The sequence below is a fragment of the Calliphora vicina genome, chromosome 4 (assembly GCF_958450345.1).
Source record: "Calliphora vicina chromosome 4, idCalVici1.1, whole genome shotgun sequence".
Lineage (NCBI taxonomy): Eukaryota > Metazoa > Arthropoda > Insecta > Diptera > Calliphoridae > Calliphora > Calliphora vicina.
In genome coordinates, this window is record NC_088783.1 from 122434468 (window position 1) to 122450761 (window position 16294).

The 16294-nt window shown below is 33.2% G+C and overlaps 2 protein-coding genes across 2 annotated transcripts in view; both read left to right on the forward strand.

Moving 5' to 3' along the window:
- Myo10A (Myosin 10A) overlaps window positions 1-9331 on the forward strand; it is a 30315-nt gene extending 20984 nt beyond the window's left edge. The window contains exons 4-7 of the mRNA XM_065506966.1: window positions 6402-7096; window positions 7156-7390; window positions 7467-8603; window positions 8677-9331. Of these exons, the coding sequence (XP_065363038.1) occupies window positions 6402-7096; window positions 7156-7390; window positions 7467-8603; window positions 8677-8844 (2235 nt within the window). The 3' untranslated portion in view covers window positions 8845-9331. The remainder of the gene's footprint in view (window positions 1-6401; window positions 7097-7155; window positions 7391-7466; window positions 8604-8676) is intronic.
- LOC135956657 (dentin sialophosphoprotein-like) lies at window positions 1604-4588 on the forward strand. The gene is made up of 2 exons (XM_065507208.1): window positions 1604-2807; window positions 4566-4588. The coding sequence occupies exons 1-2, from the start codon at window positions 1604-1606 to the stop codon at window positions 4586-4588; spliced, it is 1227 nt and encodes a 408-aa protein (XP_065363280.1).
- Window positions 9332-16294: the final 6963 nt, after the last annotated feature.

The following is a 16294-nucleotide window of genomic DNA, read 5'->3' on the forward strand; positions in this document are numbered from 1 at the left end:
GAATGTTTAAAATGACTACATTCTAGATTACTTAGAGATACTAAGGTTACGATTAACTTCATGCTAGATTTACATGGGATATATAAAGTAACATAGTGACTGACATAGCATTACAGAGAGCGCATACGTGTCAAATTAGCGTTACCGTTACCTTTACCTTTTTATCGTTTTGAAGCGGTAGCCAACCTTGAAAGTTACTGTCTAAAAGGGATACATTGACTTCTTTTGTAGCCAATGAAGAACTACAGGGATATGCAAACATTTTCAAAATTCTTTTCTCGCATTTTTCATGCGAAATGTTTGTATGTAGTATGTTGTCTTGAATCTTGATGTATTATTGAAATCACTGTGCACTTATGCAGGTTTGTGTACAACTATCTCATTTAAATACCGTATATTGGGGCTCCAGTCTTTCTTTCATTCCCATATGCTTAGATACTTTACATTAACACACACACACACAGCTAAACATACATACATGCGAACAATACACCTGTGTATACACAGGTATGAATGTTTGACTCGTACATTTATAAGCTTCGCTGATTGCTCAGTGAAATGGTCAAGCGCCTTTTGTGGAGTTACAATACAATTCAGTTGAAGAAAACATGTCCACCAGCTAAAACATGAATCGCGGGAAATTTAAAAATTTATAAACGAATTCGCAACAAAAAAAGAAAAATAAAAAAAACAAACTAAATAAATAAAACAAAACACAAATTATTCATTATATATGTACCTATAAACGTAAAAACAATTACATACCAGTAAATGGTCATGTTTCCGAAAAAATAAAATTCAGTTTGCAGACGAGACAAACTCAATTGTGTAGTAGATCTACATTTTATGGAATAATTAAAAAGTGTTTTTAGCTAAAAACTAAAATGTTCTAAAGTGAAATTGAGCATATAGCCATAATTGTATAAAACAGAAATAAGTAAATATCCGGTTTACGGTTCATGTTTCGATTCTAAAAATGGCAACTGTAATGAGGTGTTAGAAAATTGTGAACATAGTATATATAGTCTTTAAAAGAACAGTTGACTGTGCGGTTACGACTCAAACCCGCATTAATTGATAATAAAAAGAGGCCCACAGATGCTTTAACTTGACCTTTATAAAGAAATCAGTGAAACAAAATAATTTATATGTATCATCTATACGAGTATTGGACCACAAGTGCATTTTACAATTGTGAATTTATTATTTATTTAAACAACTTTCACTGGCAATTTTTTGTTGGATTTTCGTTGTGTGCAGAATTTATATAGTTTGATTTTTACTTAGTATCGACTGTCTTCTGCAAGGCTCATGTTAAGTCGAAAAGCCGTTAAAATTAACATTAAACGTAAATAAAAGTGGTGCAAAACGTGATTATTTCTTTGAATTGTGTATTAAATTTTACCATCATGCCGCACACTTTTGAGGGGTTTCAATAACACAAACTCGTATTTGGCTTACACTCTCCAAAAGCCTTTAATGTTGTGGCCAGTGATTGTAGTGCAATTACATACTTAATACAGTTCGACAAAACGACTGACTCCTTGTCTGCTTTTTGGTTTCTCGTTATTAGTTATTGTTGTTGTTTTCTGTTGGCTTTACAATGTCAGAAAGTTTGCGTGGCTCCAAATCCTCCAGTTCGCGTAACAACAGCAGCAGTAGTGGCAATAGCAGTCATGGCAGAAATCATGACAGCATACCTCACAAATTCAGCAGTATTGTCAATAAGGTGGAGTCCTTAATAAACAAAATGAATTATGACAAACATAATCATACCAGTCGCAATGACGCCGATAAATACACCAGCTCTCACAAGGAAAGCAAACGAAAAGCTAAAATCAAACAGCAGGACTACAGACATAATAACAGATACGAGCACAGCGCGGCTTTGAATGGCAGCCAACGGACCACATCCATAGATTCTCTAAACAACCTTACAGATGTAGATGTGGATAGTTTCGATGATCATGATACGAATGATACCACAACTACCAATACGACTACAACTATAAATACATCAACAACCAATAACACTAACGACATATATTCCGATTCAGATGATGCAGAAATTGCTCATATAACAGGGACTACGTCCGTTCAAGTCCACAGACGCATTGAACTGGACCAGTTAACTGACGAGACTATACGTGAGTTTAATGAGCAGTGCTCTTCACTAAGTCACGATATGGAATTCTATAACTCATGGCAAAATGAAGAAGAACTGGAACAAGCAACCACTCTCAAGCAATCACAGGATGACATTTATGACGACTCTATTCAACATGAGTTCAATAGTTGCCCCCCCAACACTACAATTGATCAGCAAATCAACACTAAAGATGCCAACAATAACGAATGCTCTCCCTCGGAGGCTGACACACAAGACTGGCTGGACAAATTGAATGATGAAGTGAATGATGAAGAGCAAGTGGATAATCATCAGGAATGTAAAACGGAAACAAATATACCTTTAACCCACATACAACAGATTGTTAATAACATAGCACAGCAGCAAATTTGCCATTTGAAAGATTTACACATTAAGCAAAATTTAAATGAAATTGAAATTGACAATGCAACAATTGACGATTGCAGCATTAGTTTGAGCAACAGTCTTACCAACCAGACGGCGGCTGCAACAAATGGCAATGTGGCGAAAACCCGCCGTTCCAGCGTTGCCTCCAGTGGTTCAGTGGGACGCATGGAAACAATATTGGAGGAACCAACGGACTGTAAAATTTCTGTAAAGGAAATTTTACAGCGTTTTGAAACAATGAACAAAAATGAGGTACATTCCATTAGTACGAGTATGTACATATGTATGTATGTACTAACATACGTACATTAGGGTGGATCGATTTTTTTAAACAAATAATCGCAGATATTCAAAAATATGTTGTATGTAGTGAGTGCTAGTGTTCAATTACAAAAATTCTTCTGACATTTTAATAAAGTTAAAGGAAATGGTGAGCCGAATTGATAAATAAAAGAAAAAAGTCCAGAATTATTATACTAGTTCACAATACATACCTGTTAACTACTTACAAAATATTTTTGAATTTCCACAAGGTCAAAATCTATTTTAGACCTAAGGTTTCTAGGGTAAACTTGCTAAGAATTCTTAGTAGAATCATTTCCCTTTAATTCATTCTAAGATACCGTTTCTCAAAATGTTTGTCCTGGGTTCAGTATCTGGTGAGTTAATTTTTAATGTTAATGTTTTTTTTTTCATATTTCTCGCAAAGGAAACATATAAAATATTGATATCATGTGAAAGGGCGCTTTCAATGCTATATAGATATTTTTGTTAATGATTTTGTTTCAACATATAAAATATTATTATCATGTGAAAGGTCTTTGGAACGAACATTCAATGGCGTATCTTAAATTATCGTGTAAGTCAAAAAATATTAGAACTTTTGTTTAAATTAATACGCTATATAAACCTCATATAATTTCACCGAAACGGTATTTGAATCTAGATCGATTTTTATTTGAATTTTACGAAACTTATTTTCTTTCCGATCTGATATATGTTCTAGATGCAAAATATTTAACTAAAATATCTATAAAATTATAGAGAACAATAAATCTATGTCAACTTTTAAAAAAATTTCAAATGTTTGCCAAAAATTACAAAAGTTCGAATATTTTCGATAAAACACGAAAATACATACCTCATATAACATTGAAAGGGCCCTTCAAAGACCTTTCACATGATATCAACATTTTATATGTTACTTATGCAAAGAATATGAAAAAAATAATCATAAAAATTAAATGGTAGTATTTTCTCAAACAAACTAAACATTAATTTTTATTTTTTTCTACACAAAAACGGGGACACCCTACTATACATACATAGTTATAAATATATTAATAAATTACTAAATCGACCAATAAATTGAACAAAAACAATAAATTGTTCAATGAAAAGCCAAATAGACTAACTACCTTTTTACACAAAAACTTTATTGTGCTTTATTTTAAAAGTAGTATTTTTTATCTAGTGATGCTGTTATGTAGATATTTTTTTTTAATTATACAATATAAATTATAATTTACTAATCAATAAACTTTTCATAAAACTCTTTGAAGATAGTCGGCATAAACAAAACAGTTTATTTTGATTGTTAAGTGAAAGTATACTTAGAGACAATTTTGACTATTTAACACACTAAGCGCTAATAACATGTTACCACTTAAGTAGTACTAGCCTACTTGTACTGCCTAACTTTTTACAACTTCCTCTTTTGTAATTTGCAGTTAGGTCATTTAACCTGTCAACCACAAAAAAAAAACAAAACAAATATACATATTTTCTTGCAATAATCTCTCAACTTTACACAAGCTTTGTTTTTCAATTACTACTGCATTATAAAAACAAAAATTAGTGCTTTTTTGTGCGAAATTTGTGTTTAAATTTTCAACACAAAACTAATGAAATCATTTTAAATAATTGTTAGCAGGCAGCAACATCATGACATAATAATACTTTTGGGTATCATCTCTTTTGTTTAAGTCATTATCAAACATTTTGTTATTTTATTCAAATCAACATTCAGTATCTAACTATCATCATATGTAAATTAAAAAAGGGTGTTAAAAGAGATTAATTTTCGGCACTTTGTCATAGCAGGCAGACAGATACAGAGAAAGGGTCAGGGCAATGTAAAGTTGTTTAATTGTTGTGAGTTTTGTTAACCCTTAAACTTGAACCAAGACATTTCTGTGCGATCTCAGTTGATGCAGTTTAACAAAACAAAGTTTCATTGTTGAGTTGTCTTTAACATTTATATACTTTCCAAATGTGAGAAAGACACTTGTTTCGTGTGGAGTTTATCTTGGAATTCTTGACTTAGTTATTTCTTTTTGTTTTATCAAAATCAAATTATTTTGAAAGTCGAAAATGAAATAAAGCAATTGCAGCATTGCAAACTAATTTTTAAAACTTAAATCCGTTTCTATATGACCAGTCAGACGAAGATGAACTCGCACATAGAAACTAAAGAAAAAACGTACATAATTTATTTTTGCTTTTTAAATGTTCAAGAGCATTCTTCGGTCACTCAACTGAACACAAATACAAAGAAAAACGAGTACAATTTTGATTTGAAATTTCAAAAACAAAAAAAAGAAAATTACGAATACAAAGATAAAAGTATCTCACAGTTAGAGTTTAAAGTGGCAAGGAGTATGCATACATACATAGATACATGCACATACATATGTATATATGTATCTATAGCTGTATTGCAAAACACAGTCGGTCAGTCAGTTAGTTTAGTCAGTTTCTGCCATGAAGTATATTTAATTGAAAATTAAATAAAATTTTTTATGTATGGACGCTTTCACGCATCTTATTGTTTAATTATAAAGAAATATGAAACTTGTATAAATAAATGAAATACAAAATTATGTGTATTCTACGACCCAATTAAAAAATAAAGAAACGTGCGATCTTGATTTAAATGAAATTAAAAATTTAATAATAAACAATAGTAATTTTGACTATAGACTGTAAGTGCAATTAAAGAATTTAAAAGTGGCTAATAATGTTCGTATACCAATTCAAAAACAAACACTCATTTCAGCCACTCTAGGAAGCAACAAAACTAACATGAAAACTTACTTATTAAGAACCGCAGTCAGTTGAAGATATTTCTCTCTTTGGATTTTTTTTAATAACTTTTTTTTTAATTATTATTATTGTATGCATACATGAACCCACCCCAATCATATATCTGCAACATATTATCGTAGCTCTTCAGAGGATCATTAAAGTGTTAGCTCATGTTGTTATAAGTTACGTATGCATGTGAATACATATGTATGATATATTTGCCATTATTTTTAACAGTTACTAAAATCAAAGAAATTAAATTCGATTTATGTATGTATAATATTGTTCATACATATTTTCCAAGTTCAGATGGCATAACTGCAATGGTAAAACATGTTTTTTGGTGTTTGGCCAACATGTTCTACACGATAGTTACGATGTATGTATGTATGTATGTACATAGTATGTAGGTACGATGTGTACGATAGATTTTCAAACCAGCAAGTAATAATGGTGCGAATTATTGGCTCAAATCCAACTGGTTTTTGTTGCATGTAATGTGTGATTAAAATACAATGGGCGTTTGATCGAACATATTCAGGGTGCCGCCTTGAATGAAACGAAATCAAACATAATATGTATGTATGTATGTATGTATGTACAATGTACATTCTTCATATATATATGTATATTTAAATACTTTCACAGCCATAATGATTTATTGAATAGACAATATTTCTGAACTTTCCAAAGGTTTAGTTGTCAGTAGACATTAGTATGTGTTTTTATATTTTATGCGATATTTAAAATGCCTCCTACACTTGCCTTTTTTGTACAGACTCAATCAAAAGCTTCAACACTTTCGTCTGGTGTTCGAGCGGCCGCACAGACACTCAATGTGCCCATTGAAAGACTCGAGTCGCGGCAATCAAATCATCGTGAACAAATAACTAGCAGCCAACACAGTGCAATCATCACACAACAGCACAACATGCGTAATACCTCGTCGCCCATGATGAGTGGTTCATATGAAGAACAGCATCTACATCACCAACCGCAGCAACAACAACAGCAGCAGCAGCAACAACAACAACTGTCACACCATCATTTACAGCAGCAACAGCAACAACAGTCGCACCATCACCAACGTGAACAACTGAGAGAACAACATTCCAGAAATATGCATCATGGCATTAGTGACACCATCGATCACCATACTCAAATAACGCAGGGAGCGCATCATTACAATGGACATGGGGAAGAGGACGAGCGTTTGGACGAGAGGGAACACTTTAATGAGCACCATCAATATGCAAAACAACAAAGCTTCCTACATTCGTCGCGTAAGAATTCCAATCAACATCACTCTACAAATACACACACACGAGATCACAACTCATCAGTGCAGCAGGCTCAGCAGTCGCAGAATTTGGATGCAAATTATATGGCTGAGGAGCATAGTGGAGGCACGACATCACCGTCTGTTACCAGATACTCACTGCTGCAATTTGCTATGCAACACTTCAGAAACGAGTAAGTTTTTGCAAATAGCTGGTGGAATGCATTTGCATATTGATTATCATTTTTTTTAGTCAAATTGCAGATCCTCGGTCTCATGGTCGTGACACTTCTGATCGTTCGTCTAATCGTTCATATGCAGAACTGGTTAAATGGCAGGGTGCACCCATGCGTATTCCCCTGTTACGTTTGCCCAACGATTTGGCTCCTTTGGCATTGGAATGCTTCGATTGTATATTGCGTTATTGCGGTGATATACCCATGGAAGCAGATCTAACCGAAGTTAAATGTGTCTACACGGTGCTAATGGTAGGTGGAAAATAATTAAACTACACATATTCACAATGAATTTCCTTTGAAAATTAATGTTTCTTTTTTCCTCAAGCATTGTCACAAATATTTGGCTTTACGTGACGAAGTTTATTGCCAGTTAATGAAGCAAACTACTGCCAATCGCTCTTCATGTCCCGATTCGACACAGAGAGGGTGGCGCCTGCTCAGTATTCTAGCGGCATACTTTGGATGTTCAGATGCTCTGCGACCATATTTGATAGAACATCTCACCTCGGCTGCTTCAGATCGTAGACGGTCTTGTCATGGCACAGCTGCTGTATGTTTAACCAATTTACGCAAGACTGCACGTTGTGGTGGTCGCAAAAATGTGCCCAGTGTTGAAGAAGTAACTGCTGTTTCTGCAGGACGTTCTGCTAGGCGCCAAATTTATCGTCTTCCGGGTGGAGCTGAGCGTGTTGTAAATACTAGATGTTCTACTGTGGTGGCGGACGTAATATCGGAACTTTGTGCCCTACTGGGTATTGAATCTGAAACCGAACAACAGGAATTCTCCTTATACTGCATAGTCCAGGGAGATGCGTTCACAATGCCTCTAGCTGCCGATGAGTATATTCTGGATGTTACCACTGAACTTTTGAAATCAGGCCAGCCCTTCTATTTAATATTCTGCCGGTCAGTATGGCATTTTGCCCTAAAGCGAGATCCTGCACCAACTCCCCTCTATGTAGAAGTATTATTCAATCAAGTAGCGCCTGACTATTTGGAGGGTTTGCTATTAGAGTTACCCAGTACAGGAGTACCACCGCCTGAAGTGGTCAGAGATATGGCGCGCATAGCTGCGTTGTTGCACAGGGCAGCCGATTTAAGTCATTTACCAGCTATGAAAGAAATAAAATTCCTATTGCCTAAACCGGCTTTAGGCATTAGAGAAATAAGACCAGCCCAATGGGTGGGTCTAGTGCAATCTGCTTGGCCCCAAGTGGCAAATCTTAGTCCGGGTCAGGTGAAGGCTCAATTCTTGAATGTGTTGTCGGCATGGCCTTTATTCGGCAGTAGTTTCTTTGCTGTGAAACGTATATGGGCCGATGAAGGCCCTCATGTCGACGATAGTCCCATGTGGCGAGACTTGATATTGGCGTTAAATAGACGAGGTGTATTATTTTTGGATCCCAACACCCACGAAACTATGCAACATTGGCCATTTATGGAGGTCATATCAACACGAAAGGTAGGCGACAATCTCTAGTCGTTTCGACATAAATCCATTTAATTATTTATTTTTTGTTTGTTTCTGCTACCAGGTACGTTCTGAAGATGGCGCTTTGTTCCTGGATATGAAAGTAGGCAACCTAATGCAGCAGCGTGTAATACGTGTCCAAACTGAGCAAGCTCATGAAATATCTCGTTTAGTTCGTCAATATATAACAATGGCTCAAATAAGTCAACGCGACAAGAGAGATGTTAATTAAAATGTTATGTAGGCTTAATTAATTAAATAAAAATTGTATCCCTTAATGTATACTTATTAATACGTTTATATTTGAATTATTAATTGTATTTAAACAATGAAATTTATACAATTCACTACAACTCCTTTGCTTTAACTATATTTCTTCTTTGTCCAAATTGTAAGAAATTATATTTTTTTAAATATCTTAAAATGCCATATTAATCTTTTTAAATGGATGTTTATAAAATCAAAAATATCGTTTCGTTTATTCCAAAAATGTGTCTTTTTTTCAAAAAAAAAAAAATATTCTCCATTTTGGTATTATAAGAGCAATCAAAAATGTTTCCCTGTTTTTCTATTTAGATAATAAAATATATTTTATTTGTGTTTTAAACAATATATATACATACATACATACATATATATTATTTTTTGTATATCTTTAAGAATAAATAAAATATTATATACATATAATAAATATATTTATACATACATACATATACATATATTGCACGCCTCCCTCAAATTATTTAATACCAGTTTCTCAGGTTACTCTTATCTAACATACCGCTAAAACCTTAAGTTATTTATAGTCATTTGAGTCTACTTATTTGTTAGATTGGACAATTTTCAAGTACATATTTTAATATTTACGCAAATAGGAACATACGTATGTGTGTGTATTGAATTTAAATTTTATTCAAATTCCAGACTTTATATTTCTTTGCATTTTTCTACAAAATATACGCTGAATCCGAAAATCGACACCATTTTTAGCTCTGAACAATTTTTTTTTAAATTTTATACACCATTGAATGCCTTACTAAACTCTATTTAAAATAACCCCTAAATTATGCATTACAAATTCATCTATTTTATGTGCAAATAAATGAGAGCCCATGTATGTAAGTGTTTTGAATTTAATTTTACACAAATTCAAGATTTTATGTTTTTTGCATTTTACTCCTAAATTTACCGTCCGATTTGGCTGGAAACCCCTACTTACTGTAACTCCACACGCTGAATCCGAAAATCGACATCAAATTTTGATCAGACAAACTTTTTTTGCAAAAAATTTTTGGTCCAGTCACCTTAATAAAAAAAGCCCCCTAAAGTATGCATTACAATTTTTATTATATTAAGTGCAAATAAATGAGATCATGCGTATGTATAGGTGTTAAAAATAAATTTTACATAAATTCAAGATTTTATGTTTTTTGCATTTTTCTCCTAAATTTACCGTCCGATTTGGCTGGAAACACCTACTTACCGTAACTCCACACGCTGAATCCGAAAATCGACACCAAAATTTGATCTGACAAACTTTTATTGCAAAATATTTTTGGTCCAGTAACCTTAATTAGAAAAGCCCCCTAAAGTATTAATTTTTAAGTACTTAAAATAATAAAAATTGTAATGCATACTTTAAGGGGCTTATTTTTATTAAGGTGACTGGACCAAAAATTTTTTGCAAAAAAAGTTTGTCAGATCAAATTTTGGTGTCGATTTTCGGATTCAGCGTGTGGAGTTACGGTAAGTAGGGGTTTCCAGCCAAATCGGACGGTAAATTTAGGAGAAAAATGCAAAAAACACAAAATCTTGAATTTGTGTAAAATTTATTTTTAACACCTATACACACGCATGCTCTCATTTATTTGTCCTTAAAATAATAAAAATTGTAATGCATACTTTAGGGGTCTCTTTTATTAAGGTGACTGGACCAAAAATTTTTGGAAAAAAAAGTTTGTCAGATCAAATTTTGGTGTCGATTTTCGGATTCAGCGTGTGGAGTTACGGTAAGTAGGGGTTTCCAGCCAAATCGGCCGGTAAATTTAGGAGAAAAATGCAAAAAACATAAAATCTTGAATTTGTGTAAAATTTATTTTTAACACCTATACACACGCATGCTCTCATTTATTTGCACTTAAAATAATAAAAATTGTAATGCATACTTTAGGGGGCATTTTTTTATTAAGGTGACTGGACCAAAAAATTTCTGCAAAAAAAGTTTGTCTGATCAAATTTTGGTGTCGATTTTCGGATTCAGCGTGTGGAGTTACGGTAAGTAGGGGTTTCCAGCCAAATCGGCCGGTAAATTTAGGAGAAAAATGCAAAAAACATAAAATCTTGAATTTGTGTAAAATTTATTTTTAACACCTATACACACGCATGCTCTCATTTATTTGCCCTTAAAATAATAAAAATTGTAATGCATACTTTAGGGGGCTTTTTTAATTAAGGTGACTGGACCAAAAAATTTCTGCAAAAAAAGTTTGTCTGATCAAATTTTGGTGTCGATTTTCGGATTCAGCGTGTGGAGTTACGGTAAGTAGGGGTTTCCAGCCAAATCGGCCGGTAAATTTAGGAGAAAAATGCAAAAAACACAAAATCTTGAATTTGTGTAAAATTTATTTTTAACACCTATACACACGCATGCTCTCATTTATTTGCACTTAAAATAATAAAAATTGTAATGCATACTTTAGGGGGCTTTTTTTATTAAGGTTACTGGACCAAAAAATTTCTGCAAAAAAAGTTTGTCAGATCAAATTTTGGTGTCGATTTTCGGATTCAGCGTGTGGAGTTACGGTGAGTAGGGGTTTCCAGCCAAATCGGCCGGTAAATTTAGGAGAAAAATGCAAAAAACATAAAATCTTGAATTTGTGTAAAATTTATTTTTAACACCTATACACACGCATGCTCTCATTTATTTGCCCTTAAAATAATAAAAATTGTAATGCATACTTTAGGGGGCTTTTTTAATTAAGGTGACTGGACCAAAAAATTTCTGCAAAAAAAGTTTGTCTGATCAAATTTTGGTGTCGATTTTCGGATTCAGCGTGTGGAGTTACGGTAAGTAGGGGTTTCCAGCCAAATCGGCCGGTAAATTTAGGAGAAAAATGCAAAAAACACAAAATCTTGAATTTGTGTAAAATTTATTTTTAACACCTATACACACGCATGCTCTCATTTATTTGCACTTAAAATAATAAAAATTGTAATGCATACTTTAGGGGGCTTTTTTTATTAAGGTTACTGGACCAAAAAATTTCTGCAAAAAAAGTTTGTCAGATCAAATTTTGGTGTCGATTTTCGGATTCAGCGTGTGGAGTTACGGTGAGTAGGGGTTTCCAGCCAAATCGGCCGGTAAATTTAGGAGAAAAATGCAAAAAACATAAAATCTTGAATTTGTGTAAAATTTATTTTTAACACCTATACACACGCATGCTCTCATTTATTTGCCCTTAAAATAATAAAAATTGTAATGCATACTTTAGGGGGCTTTTTTAATTAAGGTGACTGGACCAAAAAATTTCTGCAAAAAAAGTTTGTCTGATCAAATTTTGGTGTCGATTTTCGGATTCAGCGTGTGGAGTTACGGTAAGTAGGGGTTTCCAGCCAAATCGGCCGGTAAATTTAGGAGAAAAATGCAAAAAACACAAAATCTTGAATTTGTGTAAAATTTATTTTTAACACCTATACACACGCATGCTCTCATTTATTTGCACTTAAAATAATAAAAATTGTAATGCATACTTTAGGGGGCTTTTTTTATTAAGGTTACTGGACCAAAAAATTTCTGCAAAAAAAGTTTGTCAGATCAAATTTTGGTGTCGATTTTCGGATTCAGCGTGTGGAGTTACGGTAAGTAGGGGTTTCCAGCCAAATCGGCCGGTAAATTTAGGAGAAAAATGCAAAAAACAAAAAATCTTGAATTTGTGTAAAATTTATTTTTAACACCTATACACACGCATGCTCTCATTTATTTGCACTTAAAATAATAAAAATTGTAATGCATACTTTAGGGGGCTTTTTTTTATTAAGGTGACTGGACCAAAAAATTTTTTGCAAAAAAAGTTTGTCTGATCAAATTTTGGTGTCGATTTTCGGATTCAGCGTGTGGAGTTACGGTAAGTAGGGGTTTCCAGCCAAATCGGCCGGTAAATTTAGGAGAAAAATGCAAAAAACATAAAATCTTGAATTTGTGTAAAATTTATTTTTAACACCTATACACACGCATGCTCTCATTTATTTGCACTTAAAATAATAAAAATTGTAATGCATACTTTAGGGGGCTTTTTTTTATTAAGGTGACTGGACCAAAAAATTTTTTGCAAAAAAAGTTTGTCTGATCAAATTTTGGTGTCGATTTTCGGATTCAGCGTGTGGAGTTACGGTAAGTAGGGGTTTCCAGCCAAATCGGCCGGTAAATTTAGGAGAAAAATGCAAAAAACAAAAAATCTTGAATTTGTGTAAAATTTATTTTTAACACCTATACACACGCATGCTCTCATTTATTTGCACTTAAAATAATAAAAATTGTAATGCATACTTTAGGGGGCTTTTTTTATTAAGGTGACTGGACCAAAAAATTTCTGCAAAAAAAGTTTGTCTGATCAAATTTTGGTGTCGATTTTCGGATTCAGCGTGTGGAGTTACGGTAAGTAGGGGTTTCCAGCCAAATCGGACGGTAAATTTAGGAGAAAAATGCAAAAAACACAAAATCTTGAATTTGTGTAAAATTTATTTTTAACACCTATACACACGCATGCTCTCATTTATTTGCACTTAAAATAATAAAAATTGTAATGCATACTTTAGGGGGCTTTTTTTATTAAGGTTACTGGACCAAAAAATTTCTGCAAAAAAAGTTTGTCAGATCAAATTTTGGTGTCGATTTTCGGATTCAGCGTGTGGAGTTACGGTAAGTAGGGGTTTCCAGCCAAATCGGCCGGTAAATTTAGGAGAAAAATGCAAAAAACATAAAATCTTGAATTTGTGTAAAATTTATTTTTAACACCTATACACACGCATGCTCTCATTTATTTGCACTTAAAATAATAAAAATTGTAATGCATACTTTAGGGGGCTTTTTTTTATTAAGGTGACTGGACCAAAAAATTTCTGCAAAAAAAGTTTGTCTGATCAAATTTTGGTGTCGATTTTCGGATTCAGCGTGTGGAGTTACGGTAAGTAGGGGTTTCCAGCCAAATCGGCCGGTAAATTTAGGAGAAAAATGCAAAAAACATAAAATCTTGAATTTGTGTAAAATTTATTTTTAACACCTATACACACGCATGCTCTCATTTATTTGCACTTAAAATAATAAAAATTGTAATGCATACTTTAGGGTGCTTTTTTTTATTAAGGTGACTGGACCAAAAAATTTCTGCAAAAAAAGTTTGTCTGATCAAATTTTGGTGTCGATTTTCGGATTCAGCGTGTGGAGTTACGGTAAGTAGGGGTTTCCAGCCAAATCGGCCGGTAAATTTAGGAGAAAAATGCAAAAAACATAAAATCTTGAATTTGTGTAAAATTTATTTTTAACACCTATACATACGCATGCTCTCATTTATTTGCACTTAAAATAATAAAAATTGTAATGCATACTTTAGGGGGCTTTTTTTATTAAGGTGACTGGACCAAAAAATTTCTGCAAAAAAAGTTTGTCTGATCAAATTTTGGTGTCGATTTTCGGATTCAGCGTGTGGAGTTACGGTAAGTAGGGGTTTCCAGCCAAATCGGCCGGTAAATTTAGGAGAAAAATGCAAAAAACATAAAATCTTGAATTTGTGTAAAATTTATTTTTAACACCTATACACACGCATGCTCTCATTTATTTGCACTTAAAATAATAAAAATTGTAATGCATACTTTAGGGGGCTTTTTTTATTAAGGTGACTGGACCAAAAAATTTCTGCAAAAAAAGTTTGTCTGATCAAATTTTGGTGTCGATTTTCGGATTCAGCGTGTGGAGTTACGGTAAGTAGGGGTTTCCAGCCAAATCGGTCGGTAAATTTAGGAGAAAAATGCAAAAAACATAAAATCTTGAATTTGTGTAAAATTTATTTTTAACACCTATACACACGCATGCTCTCATTTATTTGCACTTAAAATAATAAAAATTGTAATGCATACTTTAGGGGGCTTTTTTTATTAAGGTGACTGGACCAAAAAATTTCTGCAAAAAAAGTTTGTCTGATCAAATTTTGGTGTCGATTTTCGGATTCAGCGTGTGGAGTTACGGTAAGTAGGGGTTTCCAGCCAAATCGGCCGGTAAATTTAGGAGAAAAATGCAAAAAACATAAAATCTTGAATTTGTGTAAAATTTATTTTTAACACCTATACACACGCATGCTCTCATTTATTTGCACTTAAAATAATAAAAATTGTAATGCATACTTTAGGGGGCTTTTTTTATTAAGGTGACTGGACCAAAAAATTTCTGCAAAAAAAGTTTGTCTGATCAAATTTTGGTGTCGATTTTCGGATTCAGCGTGTGGAGTTACGGTAAGTAGGGGTTTCCAGCCAAATCGGCCGGTAAATTTAGGAGAAAAATGCAAAAAACACAAAATCTTGAATTTGTGTAAAATTTATTTTTAACACCTATACACACGCATGCTCTCATTTATTTGCACTTAAAATAATAAAAATTGTAATGCATACTTTAGGGGTCTCTTTTATTAAGGTGACTGGACCAAAAATTTTTGGAAAAAAAAGTTTGTCAGATCAAATTTTGGTGTCGATTTTCGGATTCAGCGTGTGGAGTTACGGTAAGTAGGGGTTTCCAGCCAAATCGGCCGGTAAATTTAGGAGAAAAATGCAAAAAACATAAAATCTTGAATTTGTGTAAAATTTATTTTTAACACCTATACACACGCATGCTCTCATTTATTTGCACTTAAAATAATAAAAATTGTAATGCATACTTTAGGGGTCTCTTTTATTAAGGTGACTGGACCAAAAATTTTTGGAAAAAAAAGTTTGTCTGATCAAAATTTGGTGTCCATTTTCGGATTCAGCGTGTGGAGTTATGGTAAATAGGGGTTTCCAGCCAAATCGGACGGTAAATTTAGGAGAAAAATGCAAAAAACACAAAATCTTGAATTTGTGTAAAATTTATTTTTAACACCTATACACACGCATGCTCTCATTTATTTGCACTTAAAATAATAAAAATTGTAATGCATACTTTAGGGGGCTTTTTTTATTAAGGTTACTGGACCAAAAAATTTCTGCAAAAAAAGTTTGTCAGATCAAATTTTGGTGTCGATTTTCGGATTCAGCGTGTGGAGTTACGGTAAGTAGGGGTTTCCAGCCAAATCGGCCGGTAAATTTAGGAGAAAAATGCAAAAAACAAAAAATCTTGAATTTGTGTAAAATTTATTTTTAACACCTATACACACGCATGCTCTCATTTATTTGCCCTTAAAATAATAAAAATTGTAATGCATACTTTAGGGGGCTTTTTTAATTAAGGTGACTGGACCAAAAAATTTCTGCAAAAAAAGTTAGTCTGATCAAATTTTGGTGTCGATTTTCGGATTCAGCGTGTGGAGTTACGGTAAGTAGGGGTTTCCAGCCAAATCGGCCGGTAAATTTAGGAGAAAAATGCAAAAAACACAAAATCTTGAATTTGTGTAAAATTTATTTTTAACACCTATACACACGCATGCTCTCATTTATTT

What these genes read in the sequence shown, in the direction of transcription:
- LOC135956657 (XM_065507208.1), top strand. Translation starts at nt 1,604, where the DNA reads ATGTCAGAAAGTTTGCGTGGCTCCAAATCCTCCAGTTCGCGTAACAAC. An exon ending in GGTACATTCCATTAGTACGA is followed by an intron (nt 2,808 to 4,565) that starts GTATGTACATAT and finishes ATCAACATTCAG; the next exon opens with TATCTAACTATCATCATATG.